This window comes from Amaranthus tricolor, chromosome 6 (genome assembly GCF_026212465.1).
Source record: "Amaranthus tricolor cultivar Red isolate AtriRed21 chromosome 6, ASM2621246v1, whole genome shotgun sequence".
Lineage (NCBI taxonomy): Eukaryota > Viridiplantae > Streptophyta > Magnoliopsida > Caryophyllales > Amaranthaceae > Amaranthus > Amaranthus tricolor.
In genome coordinates this window covers 4,504,106-4,527,590 of record NC_080052.1, presented here as the reverse complement: position 1 = coordinate 4,527,590, position 23,485 = coordinate 4,504,106, and the positions used below count along the sequence as shown (strand labels likewise).

The 23,485-nt window shown below is 35.0% G+C and overlaps 3 protein-coding genes and 2 pseudogenes across 4 annotated transcripts; 4 read left to right on the top strand and 1 right to left on the bottom strand.

The window, feature by feature from the left end:
- Positions 1–3,533: 3,533 nt before the first annotated feature.
- Positions 3,534–5,474, bottom strand: LOC130814525 (probable anion transporter 5; annotated as a pseudogene).
- A 2,434-nt stretch (positions 5,475–7,908) lies between these two features.
- Positions 7,909–11,950, top strand: LOC130814524 (probable anion transporter 5; annotated as a pseudogene).
- On the top strand, positions 10,813–11,821 carry LOC130815031 (pentatricopeptide repeat-containing protein At1g43980, mitochondrial-like). Its single transcript, XM_057681360.1, has 2 exons — positions 10,813–11,661; positions 11,756–11,821. Exons 1-2 carry the CDS (start codon positions 10,813–10,815, stop codon positions 11,819–11,821), a joined length of 915 nt encoding a protein of 304 aa, XP_057537343.1.
- Positions 11,951–13,452: 1,502 nt separating the features above from the next.
- Positions 13,453–17,418, top strand: LOC130814523 (protein BUNDLE SHEATH DEFECTIVE 2, chloroplastic). Of its 2 annotated transcripts, none has more exons than XM_057680624.1 (4): positions 13,453–13,760; positions 16,047–16,290; positions 16,704–16,852; positions 17,195–17,418. In XM_057680624.1, the coding sequence occupies exons 2-4, from the start codon at positions 16,192–16,194 to the stop codon at positions 17,238–17,240; spliced, it is 294 nt and encodes a 97-aa protein (XP_057536607.1). In that variant the 5' UTR covers positions 13,453–13,760; positions 16,047–16,191; the 3' UTR covers positions 17,241–17,418. The 2 variants fall into 2 exon arrangements, with proteins under 2 accessions (XP_057536607.1, XP_057536606.1); XM_057680623.1 differs by having other exon boundaries at positions 13,458–13,760; positions 16,047–16,320.
- A 4,804-nt stretch (positions 17,419–22,222) lies between these two features.
- LOC130815028 (uncharacterized) lies at positions 22,223–22,758 on the top strand. Its single transcript, XM_057681356.1, has 2 exons — positions 22,223–22,495; positions 22,642–22,758. The coding sequence occupies exons 1-2, from the start codon at positions 22,223–22,225 to the stop codon at positions 22,756–22,758; spliced, it is 390 nt and encodes a 129-aa protein (XP_057537339.1).
- The last annotated feature ends 727 nt before the right edge of the window (positions 22,759–23,485 follow it).

Here is a 23,485-nt window from a genome sequence, read left to right as displayed (position 1 = left end):
GGGGTAGCTTATTACACATACGTTGTTGTGCGCATATAGTTAACTTATCTTGCCAAGCAGGTATAAAACAATTAAGCGATTTATTAGAACCAATTAGAGATATAGTGAAGTGGCTTAGGATTGGAAAGATAAAGAGACGATATAAACAATTATGTGACCAATATCAACTAAAAAAAGTGTATTGGTCATTAGATACTCCTACACGTTGGGGCTCAACCAACGATTTATTAAGAAAGGCGATTGCTTATCGTCCAGTTATAACACAATTGTATAGTGAGTGTACAGATAGCTATATAGCTGATGACACTTGGGAATTAGCTATAGGTGTACATAATATATTAGAAGCGTATGACCACGCAACTAAGATTTTTTCATATGTTTATGAACCGAACGTTCAATTAGTAATAAGTGAGTGTATTACTATTTTTTATCATCTCCTTAAACATACGCATGATGATAATAACCCATATTTGAAGCCGATTCTTGCAGATATGATGGAAAAATGGAAGACATATTTTACCGATTTTCCTTACATTTATGGAATTGCAACCATTTTAGACCCATGTTTTAAAACTGAAGTCCTTATTAAAGTAATAGGATTTTACTACCAATCGTTAGATCGCCCGCCTACTGATGTACATAATTATGTTGGAACATGTAAAAAATATTTAGCAGAACTCTATGATTATTACGCTAGTGTATATAACCCAAAACGCGATACGTCTAGGCGTGCTAGCGTTTCGGCACGTCCCTCTTATTATAATTCGGTAATAGCTAATATAATGAGTCAAGATGATAGTTTTGTAGGATCATCTTCTTCTTCACCCTCCACCTCATATTTAGAATTAGATAGTTATCTTAAACACCACTTTGAAATAGACCAAGGTAGCTATAATATTTTAGAGTGGTGGAAAGAAAAATCTGTAAAATTTCCCATTTTATTGAGAATTGCAAAGGATATCCTTGCAATTCCTACGTCAACAATTGCATCGGAGTCTGCTTTTAGTGCAGGTAGAAGAGTTTTGGACGAAAAGAGATCTCGTCTTGCTCCACATAGTATTCAAATATGTGTTTGCAAAAAAGATTGGGATCAAGCGGAGATTCGAACACAAGGACTAAGGAATGATGATGATCAAGACGACGATGATGATCCATGGATGATGATCCATACATCTGCATCATCGTCAGGAGGAGAGTCAGCGGAAGCATCTAACCAACCTGATGATGATGACGAAGATGAATAGGATCAATCAGATAACGATAAATCAACATTCAACAACTATAAATAAAAGGTATGACAAAGAACTACGTGGGCTTTGATTCGTTCGGGATACGTAGGCAGCTTAGTATTCCTTTGGGTACTAGGTTCAAGTCCATTTTCTCCCTCTTTTTTTATTAATCATCTTTATCGACATTATCATTGATTCGATTTTTATTAATTTATTTTTTTCATTTTTTTTAGTATATATTTTAATAACGATGACAACTTGACAAGCAATGAATTTCGCTAATAATCAAGTAATCATCAAAGGTACGTCCGCAATATTATAGTATTTTTTTTATTATATAAATATTTAAAGAAAAAATAAAAATAGAAACGATGGTCCGACCCGCCCGTCCCGTGAGTTGGAACCGCCGGAACCGCCTCATGAACCGCCAAGGAACCATTTGGAACCGCTCGTAACCGGAACCGGTCGCGACAGGTTCCAAATGGAACCTTTACCGGGTGGAACCGGAACCGGAACCGGATGGAACTGGAACGGAACCGGACCGTGGCCATGCCTAGTAAAGGGTAATAATTTATGCAGAAATTATAGAAATTAATTTTTAACATTCAAATTACTTTCCCTAAGGGTATAATCTGGGTGTCTACCGGTGGAGAGCATTTCTCTATACTTCTATTTTTGATTTGATTCATGTAGATTTATGGGGGTCTTTATCCCGAAAAAGGAATGTCTACAGCTAATAGCATGTGTTTGGATTCTTTGTGCAAGTTATTGTTACCGGAGAAGCTCCCATCGAGAACCTCTTCGACCAATTTGATGACCCAGTGGCTAACAGTGCCGGGATTACAGCACCAATGTTCAAGCTATTGTTCTCGAAAAGGCTCCCATTGAGCGCCTCTCTGACCACCTTGCTGACCCAGTGGCTAACATTGTTGGGCTTATGTTACCAACTTTGCTCCCGGAAAGTGAAAGAAACTAGGATGTGTAATTATCTAAGGAAACTCTAATTTTACAATGTATGAACTTAAGTTATGGGCTGATAATTCAGCTTTGGAAATAAATGCAACTTTGTATTTATTGAAGCTTTGTAAATGTAAAGTGTAAGCTTTGTAAATGTAAAGTGTAAGGAATAGTTCACCACAACAGATTGTCAATTGCCACAAATGTCTAATTACTCTGTTACTGTTCTTTATATGCCTTTTTCTAATCATCTACCAAGAGTTCGGAATGGAATATATGCATCCACATTTGCATACGCAGACACACAAAACGAGTCGACACACAAGCAAACAGGTCCATCACCATCTGGCATTTTGGATTACAGATGCAGCAATATAAGCTTAATGTTTGCAAATTTATGAATCATCATCATTGTACTCAATGTATTCTACTCATAAAAAACTATGATCAAAATCTGTGGAGAGAAGAAAGGCGACAACTCATACTCATAAACGAGGATGCGGCTAAAGAGTCCCTTGGCTCGAGATTGATCCTCAACCATGAAACATCCATAAATTTAAGAAAGCAGAAAATTCCAACTCCAGATCGCAACTGCAGATCCTAGACACTTTGCTATAATACCATCGTTTTACATTATCATCATCCTTATACCCATTGCATCCCGCTCTTAGAAAACTATGAGCAGGGTTTGGAGAGAGAAGGAAGACAACAACTCATATTCATAAAGGAGAGCGCGACAAACGAGTTCCTCAACTCGAGAAAGATCGGTTGAAGTTCCTACAACGAATAAGATTGAGTCAAGCCAAAGCTAACTCCACAAGCCTATACTAAAAATGTTATTGAGTTTATTACGACAGAAATATGGGCCGCATGTGACCGTCAAATCTGAAAAAAAAAATCAGAAAAAAGCAATAAGAACAGAAATTGGTACTTCATAATAAGAGAAAGGCAGAATACAGGCAAGGTGTGTGATTGCAGAATTTAATGAATTACAAAAGATGGGCACATCTGAAATGTTTAATAATGGATACAAACAATCAAATATATGCTAAATTGCTAAATTTTCCCTACATCTTGGCTAATTATGCATTTTCTGCTTATTAAAATTTTCCAGCAAGAGAAGAATTAATTGATACAACATGAAGAAAATCTTAAGAAGTAATCTTGGTTGAAATCCAGGATATGTTCTCAGCGCGTTTCCATTTTATATGTTCGGTGTAAACAAAACCACAATATGTCAACGAAACACGTAATTCTCCCAAAACCACAATATGTCAACAAAATACGCAATTCTCCATGAGAAAGCTCTAACAGATGGAAAAAAACTCGATATTCTCTATAATCGAAACGTTATTGAATTAAATTCTCTATATTGAAACATAACCATCACATTTAGAAAGCTTAACTCAGTCGAATATTCTTTCTCTAGTTGAAAAAAGCACGAACACTACTGAACTAAGAATACAAAGAAGACCCGGAATAACAAATACTGATCGCTAGCTTTCCGGGCTAGAGATCTCATAATTAGCAACTTTTGCAGCATGAAGAAGTTGGTCGGTAAGCTCAACGCCAACGATACCAGCTAGTGTACCGGCTGTGTTCGAAACTCCCATAACGATTCCAGTATATCGTGGAGCTATATCCATATGATTCACGACAAACCCAGCTCTTCCGAGAGCCAAGAACGCAAGTGCTACGGAAGAACACCCACCAGGGGTTCTAAACATGGGCAACGCCATCAATGCAAGGGAAGCTACGATAAATCCTAACGTATTTAAAAAATTTCTTGTCCGAGTTGTAGACATAAGCTTTCTTGTGATGAGATGATCAACAACCACCCCACCGATATTTGAGAATATGAACATGTTGAGGTACAGCACCATTTTGGAAGAACAACATATCTTGAAGACTAAGTTTTAGGCCTTGCTCGAAATATGTCGGTAGCCAATTCATAAGTACGTACAAAGCGTAATGGAATGTGAAATTGTTGACTACTATAGCCCAGACCGGCAAGCTAACCAAAATCTTCTTCCAAGGTATCTTCGAAGTTTTGACTAAACCCCCTCCGTTCTCGACTTTGAACTTGTGATGCCCTTTAACGAGCAATAAATTTTCTCCGAAACTAGAAGCAGCGGCTTTGGGGTGCTCTAATCTAGGAGGGTCAGATGCATATTTAAACCAAAGCAGCGACCACATGGCTCCAAGTGCTGCTTCTGCTACAAAGACAGACTGAGGCCCCTTGAACTTCACCAGGCTCGGAAGCACAAGCATTTCTGCAGCAGCACCTAGGTACATCCCAAACGTAGTAAGAGAAACAAATCTAGATCTTTCGTGTGGAGGAACCCAATGGGCCATTACGGTGTGAATCGAAGGAAAGATAAAGCCTTAGTCTACTCCGACTAGAAGGCGTGCAATAACCAACATGAAAACCCAATTAGGATCTAATGAGACTAAAGCACAAGTCAAAGACCATAAGACGAATGAAAGCAAAAGCACATGCCTGCTTCCTATTTTCTGAGCTGCCAACTCACCCGGCACTTGTGAATGTTAAAAGTATCGTGCCTTTACTAGATTGATTAACACCAGCAGCATCAGCAGCAATCGTATCAGCAACTGAGAACCCGACTCGCTCTATGTAGCATACAGACGTACATATGAATGTTAAAAGTACAATCAAGTAACGTTTTGGAAACCTCTTTTCTTGCATGGTTCACAAATACATAAACCACAAGTATTTGTCGTCTAATCTTTCTAGCCAAACTTGTAATACCTCGAAATTATAGTGATAAAAATTGATGGTACCTCACACTTCTAACCAGCATATATACACAAAAATTTTGAACCAAAACAACCACAGTGAACTCCAAACTCAAGGTAAAACCCGAGTATGATACACCCTGAATTCGAAATTAAACGATTAGAACTCTACAAAGATCTACCACTATGAAAAGTTATTGGCTTTCCTGCATTTGATTAAACGAGAAAACTATTATACGTTATCTAAGACTGCAATATCTAATCCATGAAATGAGCCGAGGGTCTCATTAGCCACAACCTCCTTATCTCCATTACTAAGGGTATGATATGCCGTCTTCTAACACTCCTCGAACTGTGATAATAGCTTTTATGAGGGGAACATACTGGGCATGATGATGGTGATCTAGTCCAACAAATGTAATAATGTCTAACTCAAAACAATTTAGAATATTGTAGGAAGGCTACCAACTATTAATAGACACATATCCACTTCAACGTTCAATATTCAACATACAATTTGGTTATACATACAATGTCTCACGGAATTTCTAGTTTTAGAAATCAGATGGTAATGTTGCTCAAGAACAACAATTCTTCACTAAATTATAAGTTCCCATTTCAAGAAATCCCAATAACAACTAAAAAAAACCCATTAAATTCAATTTAATAACAAAATAAAGAGCACTAATAAAGTATGCAAATTGAGAATCACAGCCATAACTAAAACTATTTAGTAATCAGAACCCCAAAACAGCAATAATCAAGAAATTTAACAATACATTGCAAGAATTAGCAGAAAACAAAAAAACTCAATAACAATGAAAAAGAACCCATCAAATTCAATGTAATAATAAAATCAACAATAAAAAGTAAGAAAATTGAGAATAACAGCCATAACCCATAACCAAAACAAATCAGAAAACCTTAAAAAACCAGTAATCAAGAAATTTGATAGTACATTGCAAGAATTAGCAGAAAAAAAAACATCCAAAAAGAGATTACCGTAATAAAGTTGAAGAAATGTAATTTTTATCATCAAATTTGAAGAACTTGACTATCTTATCCAGTATTTAAGTAAAGAGGTTAAAGAAAATGGTAAAACTCCAGAAGCAATGTCGGATGAATTTTAATGCTGATCAAAAATTAAAATGAGAGGATAAATAATTGTAAATTGCTGGATTTTTGTTGGCCTCCCTCACAGTAACATGTATCGACTTAAGGCCTAACAACCATGATTGAAATACTCCAAACAGGTAATGTTGAGTGTGCTTGATGGTGACTACGACTGCTAGAGATGTTCATTACAGCAATCTAAATTAGGCATAATATGTTCACACAATATTATAATTTTGCCTCTCCATGAGTCCCTCAAGGTGGATCCTTTGAATAGGCCTTGGCCATTTCCTCCATTCTTCCAAAAACTTGAGTCAATGATCTTGAAGCTGTGAATGAAAGGATTTTAAAGTAGGAAGGGAAGGGAAGGGAAGGGAAGTTTAACTTAATCCGAGAAGTAGGATACTAAAGGTGAAAGACAAGGGAAATATTCAGTATGGAGATCAAACATATTCTTTTTTTGATGGGTACTATGCTCATTCTTTTTTGATAGGTACTATGCTCATTCTTAAATACCCAACATTGTTAGTTGCGACATGGAGATGGCCTTTCTATTTGATTTTCCGTTTACTTTTTAGGTCAATATGATTACACATTATTCCAATGGTTCCTCTCATTTTGGTCCATTCACATTTGATCGAGTCGTATATGTCTCCGTTTATGGAAAAAATTGAGCTAAGTTATTAATAAATGCTTCAAGATCATTGACTCAAGTTTTTGGAAGAATGGAGGAAATGACCAAGGCCTATTCAAAGGATCCACCTTGAGGGACTCGTGGAGAGGCAAAATTATAATATTGTGTGAACATATTATGCCTAGTTTAGATTGCTGTAATGAACATCTCTAGCAGTCGTAGTCACCATCAAGCACACTCAACATTACCCGTTTGGAGTATTTCAATCATGGTTGTTAGGCCTTAAGTCAATACATGTTACTGTGAGGGAGGCCAACCAAAATCCAGCAATTTACAATTATTTACGGCCCGTTTAGTTAATCGTACTGATTGGAGGTAATGAGAATGATTTGTAGTGTACATATTCATGATATGTATCAAGTCATTCCCATGGTAATGAAAGTTTGACATAAAAAAGTTTTTTTGTTCACAATTTTTCATCACCACCACATACCACACGTTCAAATGGTAATGCATTGGAATGAATTTTGTGAAGAAAATAAAATTATTGAAGGAGAATAAGCATGGTTATTAAATTTGTCAAGTTTTTGAAAAGGAAGTCCAAGAGTGGTTTTTGAAAGGGAAATATCAAGTTTTAACAAGTTAGATTTTTGAATTTAGGGAAAATGGGGAAGAAGAGACTTGCAGCTGTTATTATGCTCAAAGGTATTCGCAGTTAGTTAGTAACTACGAACAGGGTCAAAAAGGTCAACAACCCTATCCGCAGTTATAAACTAAGAACAACTTCTTTGCCTTTTCGCAGTTACTAACTGCGAACAGAACAAAACCTCAAGTTTGGAAATACAACGCTTATTTTTGGATGTAAGTTGATTGTTGATTTATTCCGTGCATTTTTTTATAATTTGGCTTATCTAATTCAATAATCTTGATATTATTTATAACTCATGGGTAGGGTCTTGTCAGGTCCAACATAATCCAGATATTAAGTTGTATCATCAGGAGATGGTCTTAGACTCTTAGTAATGAATTTGTCATACACAAAATTTGAACAAAATAAGGTTATTATTTCAGAAAAAGTTCTCAAAATGAACTTGAGTTAATTTTATTTTTCAAAATAAGTGTCTCCCGGTCAAAGCCTGAGGATTAACATTGTTCGTTGTTCCTAAAAGCGGAAGAATTAGTAAGTCAAAAAGTTTAGCCTAATTTGTCATACTCACAAACGGGAAAGCCTCTTGAGATTTGTTGTGTTCTTCCATTGTGTACCAGACACAGTGAAGAAGATCCTCTCTTTCAATTCTCCCTCCCTTCTTCTCTATCTCAAGATACGACCTTGTCAAATCCGTTGGCTATCTTCAAATAAATAATCAATTCCCTTCTTACTTTCACGTTTCTTTCTCCTCCCCATTTTAATTTTTGATCCGCATTAAAATTCATCCGACATTGCTTCTGGAGTTTTACCATTTTCTTTCACCTCTTTACTTAAATACTGGATAAGATAGTCAAGTTCTTCAAATTTGATGATAAAAATTACATTTCTTCAACTTTATTAAGGTAATCCCTTTTTGGATGTTTTTTTTCTGCTAATTCTTGCAATGTACTGTTAAATTTCTTGATTAATGGTTTTTTAAGGTTTTCTGATTTGTTTTGGTTATGGGTTATGGCTGTTATTCTCAATTTGCTTATTTTTTATTGTTGATTTTATTATTATATTGAATTTGATGGGTTCTTTTTCATTTTTATTGGGTTTTTTTTTCTGCTAATTCTTGCAATGTATTGTTAAATTTCTCGATTATTGCTATTTTGGGGTTCTGATTACTAAATAGTTTTAGTTATGGCTGTGATTCTCAATTTGCATACTTTATTAGTGCTCTTTATTTTGTTATTAAATTGAATTTAATGGGTTTTTTTAGTTGTTATTGGGATTTCTTAAAATGAGAACTTATAATTTAGTGAAGAATTGTTGTTCTTGAGCAATATTACCATCTGGTTTCTAAAACTAGAAATACCGTGTGACATTGTATGTATAACCAAATTGTATGTTGAATATTGAACGTTGAAGTGGATATGCGTCTATTAATAGTTGGTAGCCTTCCTACAATATTCTAAATTGTTTTGAGTTAGACATTATTACATTTGTTGGACTAGATCACCATCATCATGCCCAGTGTGTTCCGCTCATAAAAGCTATTATTATAGTTCGAGGAGTGTTAGAAGACGGCATATCATACCCTTAGTAATGGAGGTAAGGAGGTTGTGGCTAATGAGACCCTCGGCTCATTTCATGGACTAGATATTGCAGTCTTAGATAACGTATAATAGTTTTCTCGTTTAATCAAAACTTTTCATAGTGGTAGATCTTTGTAGAGTTCTAATCGTTTAATTTCGATTTCAGGGTGTATAATACTCAGGTTTTATCTTGAGTTTGGAGTTCACTGTGATTGTTTTGGTTCAAAATTTTTGTGTATATGCTGGTTTGAAGTGTGAGGTACCATCAATTTTTATCACTATATGTTCGAGATATTGCAAGTTTGGCTGGAAAGATTAGACGACAAATACTTGTGGTTTATGTAGTTGTGAACCATGCAAGAAAAGAGGTTTCCAAAACGTTACTTGATTGTACTTTTAACATTCATATGTACGTCTGTATGCTACATAGAGCGAGTCGGGTTCTCAGTTGCTTATACGATTGCTGCTGATACTGCTGGTGCTAATCAATCTAGTAAAGGCACGATACTTTCTACGTTCTACTATGGATATGCCCTGTTCACAAGTGCCGGGTGGGTGGGCAGCTCAGAAAATAAGAGGCAGGCGTGTGCTTTTGCTTTCATTCGACTTATGGTCTTTGACTTGTGCTCTAGTCCCATTAGATCCTAATCAGATTTTCATGTTGGTTATTGCACGCCTTCTAGTCGGAGTAGCTCAAGGCTTTATCTTTCCTTCGATTCACACCTTATTGGCCCAATGGGTTCCTCCACACGAAAGATCTAGATCCCTTTCTCTTACTACGTTTGGGATGTACCTAGCTGCTGCTGCAGGAATGCTTGTGCTTCTGAGCCTGGTGAAGTTCAAGGGGCCTCAGTCTGTCTTTATAGCCGAAGCAGCACTTGGAGCCATGTGGTCGCTGCTTTGGTTTAAATATGCATCTGACCCTCCTAGATCAGAGCACCCCAAAGCTGCTGCTTCTGGTTTCGGAGAAAATTTATTGCCCGTTAAAGGGCATCACAAGTTCAAAGTCGAGAACGGAGGGGTTTAGTCAAAACTTCGAAGATACCTTGGAAGAAGATTTTGGTTAGCTTGCCGGTCTGGGCTATAGTAGTCAACAATTTCACATTCCATTACGCTTTGTACGTACTTATGAATTGGCTACCGACATATTTCGAGCAAGGCCTAAAACTTAGTCTTCAAGATATGCTGTTCTTCCAAAATGGTGCTGTACCTCAACATGTTCATATTCTCAAATATCGGTGGGGTGGTTGCTGATCATCTCATCACAAGAAAGCTTATGTCTACAACTCGGACAAGAAATTTTTTAAATACGTTAGGATTTATCGTAGCTTCCTTTGCATTGATGGTGTTGCCCATGTTTAGAACCCCTGGTGGGGCCGTGTTCTGTTCTTCCGTAGCACTTGGGTTCTTGGCTCTCGGAAGAGCTGGGTTTGCCGTGAACCATATGGATATAGCTCCACGATAAGCTGGAATCGTTATGGGAGTTTCGAACACAGCCGGTACACTATCTGGTATTGTTGGCGTTGAGCTTACCGGCCAACTTCTTGAAGCTGTAAAAGTTGCTAATTATGAGATCTCTAGCCCGGAAAGCTGGCGATCAGTATTTATACATTGGTAAAGAAATTACATGACATTCCAAGAATACTTGCCTTTTATTCTCACTTACTAGACCATTGTCTATCATCTAAGTCGTTAAATCTTACCTAAGTGGTTCATGGACGGTTAATAAAAGTAGGTTTCAATAGTCACACATTTTTAGGAAATCACTGCCTTTAATTTTATATTCGGTTCCAGTCCACTGATGACATCCTTAAAGCATTTGGTGACATACAGAGGAAGAATAGCATATCTTGGAATATATGCTTGAAGGGTTGGCTTAACTGTGGCCAAAATGAGATGGCACATTCCCTATTTCAGAAAATGCCTGAACGAGATGTAGTGAGTTGGAATTCCATGATTTCATGGTATGTTTGTTCTGGGCGGAGCGACTTAGCGAGGGAAGGATTTCAGGAAATGTTATATATTGGAGTGAAGCCGAGCAGTTATACTTACTCGATTATTACATCTCTGGTGTTTGACGCCCTACTCGGCAAGGAGCTTCATGGTAGGATTATTACAAGTGGCTTAATCAGGTCGAATGTCGTTCTCGGAAATTCTTTAATCGATATGTATGGTAAGATTGGTATTATCGACTATGCTGTTCGTGTGTTCATGAGTATGGAGTATTTGGACATGATCTCTTGGAATTCATTAATTACGGGTTGTTGTAGAGCAGGAATTAGTGAGTTAGCACTTACTAAGTTTTCTTCAATGAGATCCTTAGGATATTCTCCTGATCAGTTCACATGTTTTGCAGTAATCACTTGCTGTACAAATTTACAGAACTTGAAAACAGGTAGGCAGCTCTTTGCTCTCTGTATCAAGGCTGGCTTTCTTAGCAATTCCATTGTCTCAAGTGCCCTTATTGACCTGTTCTCGAAATCCAACAGACTGGATCATTCAGTTCAGCTCTTCACCGAACTCGACAGATTTGACTCTGCAATTTACAATTCTATGATTTCGAGCTATGTATCTCACGGCATAACTGAGATTGCTATCGAACTCTTCGTGCTCATGCGGAGGGAGGATGTTAGGCTTACTGAGTTCACCTTAAGCAGTATTGCGGCATCAAAAATTTTCAAAATCGCTAAGAAAAAGAGACTTTCAACGATTAAAAAAAAATTGAACACCATATGCAGTCTCATGGTTACAATAACAATATTAGTTTCTATGATTGCGAATGGTGTGATTATTGTTTAGCAATCGAATACTTGACTTTATTTTTTTGTATATGCTTTAGCATTACTCTTCTGATTTTTCAAGTATGCTTGATCCAAATTTCTTAAGATTTTTCAACTATGCTTGATCTAAATTTGTGAAAGGTCCCCCTAGAAACCCTTTTAAATATGGAAAAATTATTTATAATAATCCAATCTTTACATGATTTTCCTACAATAATCTCACATATTGATTAAACATAAATAATCTCAACTTTAGAGGATATTTTCTTAAAGTAACCCGATAACTTGTTGACTTGATATAGCAAGTTTTTTTTTTTAAAAAAAAAGATTAATCAAAATAAAATGTCGAAAAAATTGTTAAAGAACTTTTCAAAAATTTTCTTTAATTTTATATTAATATTCAGTTTACTTTTTTGGTGAATTACCTAATATAGTAGATAATGGGGTTACCCAAGTTTAATTTAAGCAAATACCCCCTAAAGTCGGGTCAACCTGCTAATGACCCATTTAACCTGCTTTTTTTTCAAGTCATTGAACCCATATATTTCAGGTCATATTACCCATTTGACCCATATATTATATTCACATTTCATAATAAAATTAAACATGCTTCAAAATTCAACTATCAATCTATCATCATTCATCATATTCATAACAAGATAATACTATCTTGCTAGATGGCTGCATAGTGTATACTTCCTAGTTAAAACTAAAAAGTCTTCAAAGTCAACAAACAAGCAAAATAACACAATAATATCATAAATGTCATAATCTTAACCAAATATAATCAACTTCATTAATAACCCCGATGGACCCCAAAAGCTCTCACATACAAAAGTTAATTGTAGCATTTCCAATGGCACGCATGAGCAATTAACAAGAAATTTAAGAACAATAAAGCCAAATTAATTTCTTCTAGTACTCTGCCAATTTTTGAACTCCACCAGTCTCTAAGATACTTTCTCAGCAAGTCTCAAATCTCCATGAGCTATACAAGCATGAAGCAAAGATTTCCCAAATTGTTGATTTTGGTTCATACGCCATTTTTTCAGTAACTTCCATTGCCTCATAGACATTACCATTTTGACACAATAAGTCCACAAGGAAAACATAATGCTCATAGCACGGTACTAAACCATAATATTCATCAATCTTTGAAAAAATAGCAACTCCTTCATCAACAAAACCTCCATAACTACATGCTCATAGAACTGCTGTTGGTGATATATGATCAGGAATTAGACCTCTATAATGTAATTCTTGGAAGGAATTTATAGCCTCAACTAATCTCCCGTTAAGGGTTAATCCCATGATCATGGTATTCCAAGCTATCAGATCTGGCTGAACCATATGTATGAAAATTCGCATTGCGTAATCTATAAACCCAAGCGTTGCATATATGTGAACAAGAGAACTACAAACTATTAGTTCATTTCAAAACCTAAATTGATTGCCAAAGTATGGATTTGAGTTCCTTGTTCTACTTGTATACTAGTAATGGATTTGCCAAACAATAAATTTATAGATTTTCAACCCTTAAATTCTTCATATATTTATAATACATTGACATTTTAATATTATTATTTGTATTATTATTAATAGAATTATAATTAAATTGATTAGACTATCCATCTTATATTAAGACGGTCTCACCAAATGTTTTTTAAATTGATGTTTACATGGTATTGAGCTTTATTATCGCATATAATCATCGGCCGCACAAGAAATAAAGGAGAAGGTACACAATATTTGAGCGTCAATTAACTCAATAGAAGTATACAAATATTAATTCAAAAATAAATCAATTTCGACGGCATCACAAATGCTGACTATATTATGATATCGTTACGCACATCCATCCCGTTTCATTTTTTTTCTCTCTCTCTCCGAAATTATTTCTCTCTCCTCCATTTTCGAGCTTTGCTCGAAAACCATCTAGTATTTCTTTTACCTACCAGTTTGAAGAAGACGAAAGAAACAAAAAGGATCAATTTCAATTTCAAAAAGAATTCAAATCGTCGATCGGAGAGCTCTAATTTAGTTTAACAATTTCTTAAGTATCCGGTAATTAGTTCCTTATCTCCCAAAAAAAGCTCTAATTTCAAGCTTCTATGGACCATTTTTCTTTTCTTTTGAGGTCTTTTTGAATAACAAAGTTTTAATATATAAGTTGTAAAATATTATATTTTGGTGGTGGTGTTGTTTGTCTAATTTGGGAAAATGTTTTAGGGTTTCCCTTTTTGGGGTGTATTTCTTTTAAGTTAAGTTGAGTCCTTGTATTTTGAATCTTGATTCAATTTGATGTTGAAGAACTTTTTTGTTGTGGAAGCTATTGATTTGTATTGTATTTTTAGTTTCTGTATTTCAATATGCTGTAATTTTTACTGGATTATGATGTCGGCTAAGTATGAAACTCTAAAGCTTTTGTAGAATTGAGTAAACTCGAAACATTCTTAGTGAGACTATCTAGGACTTGAGATGTATAATTAACCCTCCAAATGTAAGAAGGATTCTACTTTTACAAAGCATTCAAAAACCATACTTTGTTTGTGAAATGCTACAGCTAGCACTTCAGATAGTATTGTTGTACTTCAATTGCATTTCTTTAGATTTTAGCCAGCACATTACCATTCAATTGAGAGGTTTTTATGTGTTTGGTTTTATTGCTTTCTTGATTGTTTTCCTAATTCTAGTAGAATTTACGCTTAGTTCCAGTTTCTAGTTGTAGTAGGATTTGTCTCTAATTCCTAATTGGAGTATGATTTGTCTTCAATCTTAGTTGTAGTGATTTGTCTTAAGCTCCTAATTGGAGTACGGTTTGTATCCAAATCCTATTTTGAGCAGAATTTCTCTGGATTTCCTAATTGGTGTTGGATCGTCTTCGATTCCTAGTAGGAGTGATTGGATTGTTTCAAATTGCCAGTAGGAGTTATAAGATTGTCTTCAATTCCTAAGGAGAAATAAGAATCGTCTCCAATTCCTTGTAGGAGTAAACTCGAAACATTCTTAGTGAGACTATCTAGGACTTGAGATGTATAATTAACACCTCCAAATGTAAGAAGGATTCTACTTTTACAAAGCATTCAAATACCATACTTTGTTTGTGAAATGCTACAGCTAGCACTTCAGATAGTATTGTTGTACTTCAATTGCATTTCTTAAGATTTTAGCCAGCACATTACCATTCAATTGAGAGGTTTTTATGTGTTTGGTTTTATTGCTTTCTTGATTGTTTTCCTAATTCTAGTAGAATTTACGCTTAGTTCCAGTTTCTAGTTGTAGTAGGATTTGTCTCTAATTCCTAATTGGAGTATGATTTGTCTTCAATCTCTAGTTGTAGTGATTTGTCTTAAGCTCCTAATTGGAGTACGGTTTGTATCCAAATCCTATTTTGAGCAGAATTTCTCTGGATTTTCTAATTGGTGTTGGATCGTCTTCGATTCCTAGTAGGAGTGATTGGATTGTTTCAAATTGCCAGTAGGAGTTATAGGATTGTCTTCAGTTCCTTAGGAGTAATAAGAATCGTCTCCAATTCCTTGTAGGTGTAGATTGTTTCCAATTCTTAATAGGAATAGGATTGCTTTAAATTTTTTTAAGAGTAGGACTTGTGTCCAAATTGTAGTACAGGTAAGATTTGCTCTTTTCTTATTTATTTAGGAGTTTGAGATTGGATAAAAGTTCGATTCCAACTTGTCTAAGAAGTCTTTCAAATGTGTGCTTCCTTGCATATATAAAGCCACACTATTATGAATAAAAATCACTTTTGGATTTTGTTAAATATGGTGATGGAGTCTGACTCATGCAGTTGATGCACCACGGTGTACTCAAGTCACCAACTCCAACAAATCTATAAGACGATTTAAGTTAAATATGATAATTCTTGTATCCAACAGTTTGTCTTTTTCATTTGAATTGGTATGAAGTGGGTGATTATTCTGCTATAATTGTTGGTTTTTGTTAATTTTGGTTTCTTAGAATTGTTATTAATTGTTAATGATGAATGTGTAATGTTATTGAGTTAGGGTTTCGGTTTTTGTTGAGTGCTATTGAAATCCTCTGAACATAAAATGTTTGCAAAGCCTGAATACTGTTAATCGGTTCCCGATGAACAGTGAAAACATTGTTTATGCAACTCCATTGCTGTATTTATAAAATGTTGATTTGAACGTAAGAGGCCTGTTTATTGTAGATATATAAAAGTAGTTCACTGAATTGCTATCTTCCCGACATGATGTTCTTCAATGATTTAAGAAGCTAATTATCATGTAATTTTTTGGTTTATAATAGTTCTTTTGATTTCTCTCACTTGTCATGATGGTGCTTCATCTTGTTCCTTTTTCTAAATTTCAGAATACCGAAGTCCTAACCCTACTGATACTGTTTAACAAATCCTTTGCCCCGCAAGGAAAATTGGGTCTTTTGAATTTTGTTGGTATTGGGTTGAGGAGAAAGAGTATTAAGTGTTTGATAAAAGTCCTCCATCAACTAAATTACCATGGCATATCCTCACCCATTTTTAACATTTGCAAAAGCTGGAGCTACAATTGTTGGTGGACTATTTGCACTTTCTCTTGTGTCCTCAACTACCGTCAAGGTGATTCAGTTAGTCACCGAATCCAAAAGAGTATTTTCTTCTTCCATCAAAACGTCCTTAATTAATCTTGTTTATTATTTATCAGATTTAGATAATTTCATAATTTACTGGATTTTTTTAGTGATTGAAAACGGTCGGTTGTTTGATTATGATTTTTATGTCTGACTACTGATTGTGTTAAGAGAAATCAAAATGACGATGATGCATTAACTAAAAGGATTTGATATGTGAAGCTTCTTATATAGAGCCCATATCCTTCAAGACAAATTGATGACAGTTTCTTAATTATTAATCCGATAAAAGATTTCCAGTTGATGGATTTAGGCAACCTTTTTTGTGCTTTCCTCTCATTCGGAAAATGTACGATGTCCAATTGATGAATATGCCTAACTGATCGACTAATTGTGTTACAGAAAAGCTTGGTGAAACCGTGCGAAGCTTGTAAAGGAAAAGGATTCTATATTTGCAAACTTTGCAATGGAAATTCCACCATTAAATGGTCTCCTCTGTATGATCCTATTCATATCAACCCTTGTAAATGCCCTACTTGTGAAGGTCATTGGTTAGTGTTTTCACTCCCTAATGGTTATACATACTCCAACATTTCACTCTATAGTCCATCATAATCAAAACTAAAAACTTAAGTTTTTAGTAGGGAAGTAATGATGAAGTATTAAAATCGAAGTTTGATAAAATCATTTGTTAGTTCATACCTACTTTCACATTTAAGTGTTGAAAATGGTTCATTATATTCGTGCAAAGTTTTGATCTGATCCGAAAATGCATCTTACTATTCTGGGAATAAAATGTTAGGAGTAGATGGAAATATTGAAGACGTAGGAGTAAATTGTAGTCCATATGTTTATTTGTGGTGTTTATATGATGATATGTTGCTTCATTGCAGCATACAACGGTGTCTGAACTGTGTGGGTAAAGGGTACTACTGGTGAGTGATCCAAGTGAAGATGTGCTTGCTCTAATCTTAAATGTAAATGGTATCATCTTCCATTTTTCTCTGAGTCTCAACCATTTCAATTTTCTTTCCTTTTTAGGACTAGAATCCTTGTATGTAAATAATATATCTTTGCTGGAGAGGACTATCCAATATCATGTTCTTTGGGTTGTTAACTTTTTGTATGTTTTCACAGCTGGTTTGGGGTGGTACTAAATGGTGATAATGAGAATGATTAATAGTGTAAAGTTTTATCAATAGTCTCATGTCATTTCCATGGTGAATAAATTATAATCACAAAAAAGTTTTTTTTGTATACAAATTTTCAATACCGCCTAATACCACCTCTTCCAATAGTAATGCGTTGGAATGAATTTTATAAAGAAAATGAGATGATTGAAATTTGACAAGCATGACCATCAAAATTGCCAAGACATTTTTCAACACCAAAATTACACTAATTGAAACAGGCCGTCAAAGTATATGTATCATATTTTGGGGCTGCTTTTTTGTCGCGTTGACTTTTGAAACATTGCAAAGAATTAACTCAACCACAAGCTAACTTTAAGCAAAGTGGTTGTAAATAACTACAAATTAAGAATATACTTTAAACGTTATTTTTTTTAAAAATTTTAACAAGAACCTTTGATATAAACATATACCCCTCAATTTTGTTAAATACTGCTGACGCTAAATTGGTGGGTTCCACAATTGAAGCAAAACTAGCTGAATATTTGAAGACCATCTCCTCGTAGCTTTGTCAAACTAGTCACTGCCACTCATGGTGATGCCTTGATTGCATAGCCTCACGTAGTCCTGCTATCTCTTACACACACCCTGCCAAAATGTTATCTCATGTCATTGCACCAACAAATCCTTAACAAGCCAGGCCCTGCTATCAAACTGAACCAGTAGGCCTTGTTCCCTAATGACCTACTTTTGACCAGATCGTTGTGTGTCTATTAACCCATTAGGTCTTGTCTTGACCATCAGACCCACTCTTCTCTTGATGCACAACCTTGACTTAGCAATCCCTGCTCGATCATTGGATGCATCAAACATTCCACCAACAGATTGGTACCTTATTGTAATAAACTTGCAAGTACTAACCCAACAATTGTTCAATGTCTAGTTGAACAATCTGCACATATACTTCTCTCATATAGACACAATAGGTTTCACAGCTAAATACTCTCATATAAACTTGCCTAAGTCAACTTGCTTTGCTCCTGATCACATTAGTAACCAACAAATTCTGAACATATCTACCGTTGATCTAGATTGGCTGATGCATGAATTGTTGCTCTAATGACTTGACCCTCCATTTTATACACCAATAGTGCCCATTCAATCACCATGCAACCTTATGTATAATTTAAGCCTTGAAGTCTTGAATTTTCTTGGATTAAACATACAACCATGCAAGAAAGAGTAAACCAGCTAGTAATTATGAATGCCCCTTTCTTAACTTGCATAATGTGCCAAAGCCATATATTAAAAAAGCTCACCGATATGGCTAGCTTGTGTGTGTTTACAAGATTTCATTCAACCTGTTGCATTTTCCTCTTTGAAAAAATTCGAGCTCAAATTTTCATAATTTTAAACTCAACAAACCTATCAACATGAACAAATTCCGTTAGGTGCGTTTGTTTTAATCGAAAAAAATTAACAAAATTGTGCTCCTTATAGTTTGTTTAACTTGTAAACCAACCACTAAACTCCAATGAGAATTGGCCACTAGCAAATCATTCATCCTAGAACCAACAACCTCCATACTAGGTGTTTGAGCAACTTCTGCAAGTCCATTGTTATGCTAATCGGTAAAAAATGATATCAAAATAACATTGTTTAACATCATACATAACTAAAAAATAATATCAAAATAACATTGTTTAACATCATACATAACTTATAAAATAGTATTTTTAAAATTAAATTATTAATTTATTGAAAATCAATAACCAAAATTTTACAATTCCTTTTCTATTTTTTTAAATAATCAAAAATAATAAAATAAAAAAAAACGTGCTTCGCACAGGGATTATCTAATATGTATTTAAACTTATGGTTTAGAATAAGCAATGTAAGTCACAGAGTTGGATTTTTTAATCAAATCGAGAAAAAAAAAATCAATAATTAACATTAAAGTAATCAGCACATTTAACAGTATTTTTACAAATTCTTACTTGAGACCGTCTTTATAAAAGACACATCTCAAATGGGCCAGCCCATTATTAATATAAAAAAAATAACTACCAGAAAAACGCGCGTTGTGTGGACACATATTGATGGATCGAATTAGGAACCAAGAGTTTAGGGACAAACTAGGGGTAGCCCCTATTTCTGGAAAAATGCGCGAAAATAAATGAGGTGGTTTGGACATGTGCAGAGAAACTCTTTCGATGCCCCCGTGAGGAGGGTAGAAAGCATTATAGTAGAGGGCAAGAGGAGTCGAGGAAGACACAGGAGAACTTGGGATGAGCAAATAAAAGTTGACTTACATGAGTTAAACCTCTCTGAGGGCCTGACTAGGGATAGGGGTAGTTGGAGGCGCCATATCCATGTTTTATACTACTGATGTCCTCTTAGATTACCTTTTGGTGTTCTTGCTCTCTTGCTTCTCTCGGTTCTTTTATTATTAGTTTTTTGTTTTCTCTTATTTTGTAGTTGGTTCTACTTATTTTTTTATTTATAGGTATTTATTTTATCTTTCCCGTGTAGTTACGTCTCCTTATCTGTCTCGAGCCGGGGGACTCCTTTGGCCGCGTTGGCCGCGCTCTCCTTTATGGGTATAAGTTGCCGCCGTCCTTCCCTCCCCAGACCTGTCCATAATTTTTCTATGATCGGGATACACTGGGTATGATGATAATGAAACTAAAATTGCTCAATAAGCTAATTTGCTAAACACCCCCTTTATATTTTTTGCTTGGGTCTTTGAGTCTTTATTTCACTAGCTCACAAATTCTTGTATGAGACGGTCTCATCGTGAGACATGCCTCATACGTGGGTTAATAGTTCAATAATAGAATTTTTTAGCTTATGAACTTCTTGTATTGAGGTCTCATTGTGAGATGGTCTCATACAAGACGGGCTATCACTAGTTTAATTTAGTTCATGAAGAGTTTATATATCTGTGTTTTTTGTTTTACAAATTTTAAAATAAATCAATAAAAACGTTCAATTTTGATCTAAAAGTAATCAATTCAAACCTTAAAGTGATTAATTATATATAAAATGATTAATTAAATGATCAGTTATAACTTATAAAAGAAAATCAATTTTGACCTAAAGGTACTGATTATGACCTTAGATAGATCAATTACTGGTCGCATATTTGAAAAAAACTATAATTGAGCAGATTCGGCTATTGGTCTCATATTAGAACGGTCGCTCGCAAGATTAGCTGTAATGCAAGATTTTAGTACAAAAACTTCTATGCGACCGCCTTAAGCGTGGGACCAAAAAAATTTTATACTTGTCGAATTCAAGTCTTAAAAGACCCATTTCAGGACTTAAAAAGCCAAATTTAACACTTAAAAAGCCCTATTTTAAGCCTCAATCTTCTTTCTCCAGAGGCTTAATCTAATTTTTTAAGCTATTGACTTTAACTCTTGAAACGCACATTCCACCACTTAAAAAGCAACTTCTAACTCTTAAAACCCCTACTCCAACCCTTTATTTTATACTTTACTTACCTACTCTAACTATAAAATATTGGGAAATTCCACTTGATAGCATCCAATTTTCATGAAACGCCAGTGGTAGCACTTTTGTACAATTTTTCCACATGTTAACATCCATTTTATGCACTATCTAACTGTCGTAGCATTTGCCGTTAAATTCTTGTTAATTTCCGTTTAATTCATCATTTCGTAAGATTTTTCCAAATGATAGCATCCAGTTTTTGCTCTCAAATATTTAATTCACCATTTTAACGTTTAATTCACCGCTTAATTTATCAACGCCCTTAAATGTTGTAACAATTTAGTAGATATGTATTAGTGCTTGAAATGCATCTTTTGAACTTATGAAATGCACCTTTTGAACTTATAAAATGCGCCTTTTCAATTATTTATTAGTGTTTATAATGTACATTTTGAACTTTATAATGCTAATAATTCGATTGAAAATTAAATTGTAAAATATTTAAGGGCTTTGATAAATTAATTGGTGAATTAAACGTTAAAATGTTGAATTAAATATTTGAGAGCAAAAATTGGATGCTACCATGTGGAGAAATCTTACAAAATGATGAATTAAATAGAAATTAACAAGAATTTAACGGAAAATGATACGACAGTTAGATAGTGCATAAACTGGATGCTACCATGTGGAAAAATCTTACAAAAGTGCTACCACTGACGTTTCATCAAAACTAGATGCTAGCATGTGATATTTCCCTAAAATATTCATTTCAAGACTTAGATTATCTATTCCAATGATTTAATGTTTCTCAAATTCAAACCTTAAAATGCCTATTTCAAGGTCTAAAATGTCCGATTCAAGTTTTAAAATAACAACTTTAAAATTATACGCCGAACCCGTAAGTGGTTGCACGTAGACTGACTATATTATGATATCGCTACACACATCCATCCCGTTTCATTTTTCTCTTTCTATCCAAAATAATTTCTCTCTCCTCCATTTTCGAGCAAAAAAATCGCCTACATTTTTTTACCTACCAATTCGAAGAAGACGAACAAACAAAAAAGGATCAATTTCAATTTCAAAAAGAAGTCAAATCGTCGATTGGAGAACTCTAATTTAGTTTAACAACTTCTTTTAAGTATCTGGTAATTAATTCCTTATCTCCCAAAAGAAGCCCTAAATTTCAAGCTTCTATGAACAATTTTTCTTTCACTCGAGTTCTGTTTGAATAACAGAGTTTTAATATATCACTTGTAAATTGATATATCTTTTCCAATTAAAGTGGGACTACACCAGGGATCAACACTTAGTCCCTTTATTTTTACGGTCATTATGGAGGAAATCTCTAAATTTATCTGGGAGACCGTACCATGGTGCATGTTTTTTGCTGACGACATCGTGTTGGTAGTAGAAAATAAGGAAGAAGCTAATAATAAATTGGAAGAGTGGAGTGCAGTCCTAGAGAGTAGAGGGTCGCGCATAAGCCGTGCGAAGACTGAATATTTGCGATGCGAATTCAGTGGGATAGAAATGATAGATGAGCCAAAAGTGACCATAGGGGGTGAAGTTGTTGCATGTACGACCAAGTTTAAGTATCTAGGATCGGTAATTTAGAGTAATGGGGAAATTGATGGAGATGTTACTCATCGTATACAAGCGGGTTGGCTTAAGTGGCGAGCAGCAACCGGGGTGTTTTGTGATGAAAAGTTCCCTAGTTGATTAAAAGGTAAATTTTACCGTGTTGCAATTAGGCCGGTTTTGTTGTATGGGACAGAATGTTGGCCCGTGAAGAAGGTTTTTCAATAGAGGATGGAAGTTACAGAAATGCATATTCTAAGGTGGATGAGTGGTCACATTATGATGGATAGGATTAGAAACCAAGAGTTTAAAGAAAAGTTAGAGATTGCACCTCTTTCTGCGAAGATGAGTGAGAACGGTTGAGATGGTTTGGGTATGTGCAAAGAAAGACTTATGACGCCCCAGTAAGAAGGATCGAAAGCATCATAGTGGAAGGTAAGAGAAGTCGAGGAAGACCTAGGAAAACGTGGGAGGCACAGATAAAAAAAATGACCTGCATGAGCTCCACCTCTCTAAAGATCTGACCAGAGATAGGGGTAGGTGGAGGCATCTTATTCACATCTTAGATTACTGACTATGTCCCACTTACTTGTCGTTTTTTTATTTCTAACCCTTTACTTAGCGTTATCTTACTCTTTCTATCTTACTACCTTCTTGTTTTTACTTTATGTTCTTTGTATGTATTTATTTATTGATTTACTATCCTTTCTCACATTATTGTTAATGGTCGACATGTGTTGTAAGTTGCAGGCTTCCGGGTAGCTACACTCTCTGAAGTTTTTTTTTCTTGAGTTGAGGGACTGTTTGATCGCAATCTCCTTTATGGATAAAAGTTGTCGTCTTTCTTCTTTCCCCAGACTTTGACCATAGTTCTTATGAGCGGGATATATTAGGTATGATGATGATGGTGGTGGTGTTGTTCATGTAATGTGGGAAAATGTTTTAGAGTTTTCCTTTTTAAGGTGTATTTCTTTTTAAGTTAAGTTAAGTCCTTGTATGTTGATTCTTGATTCAATT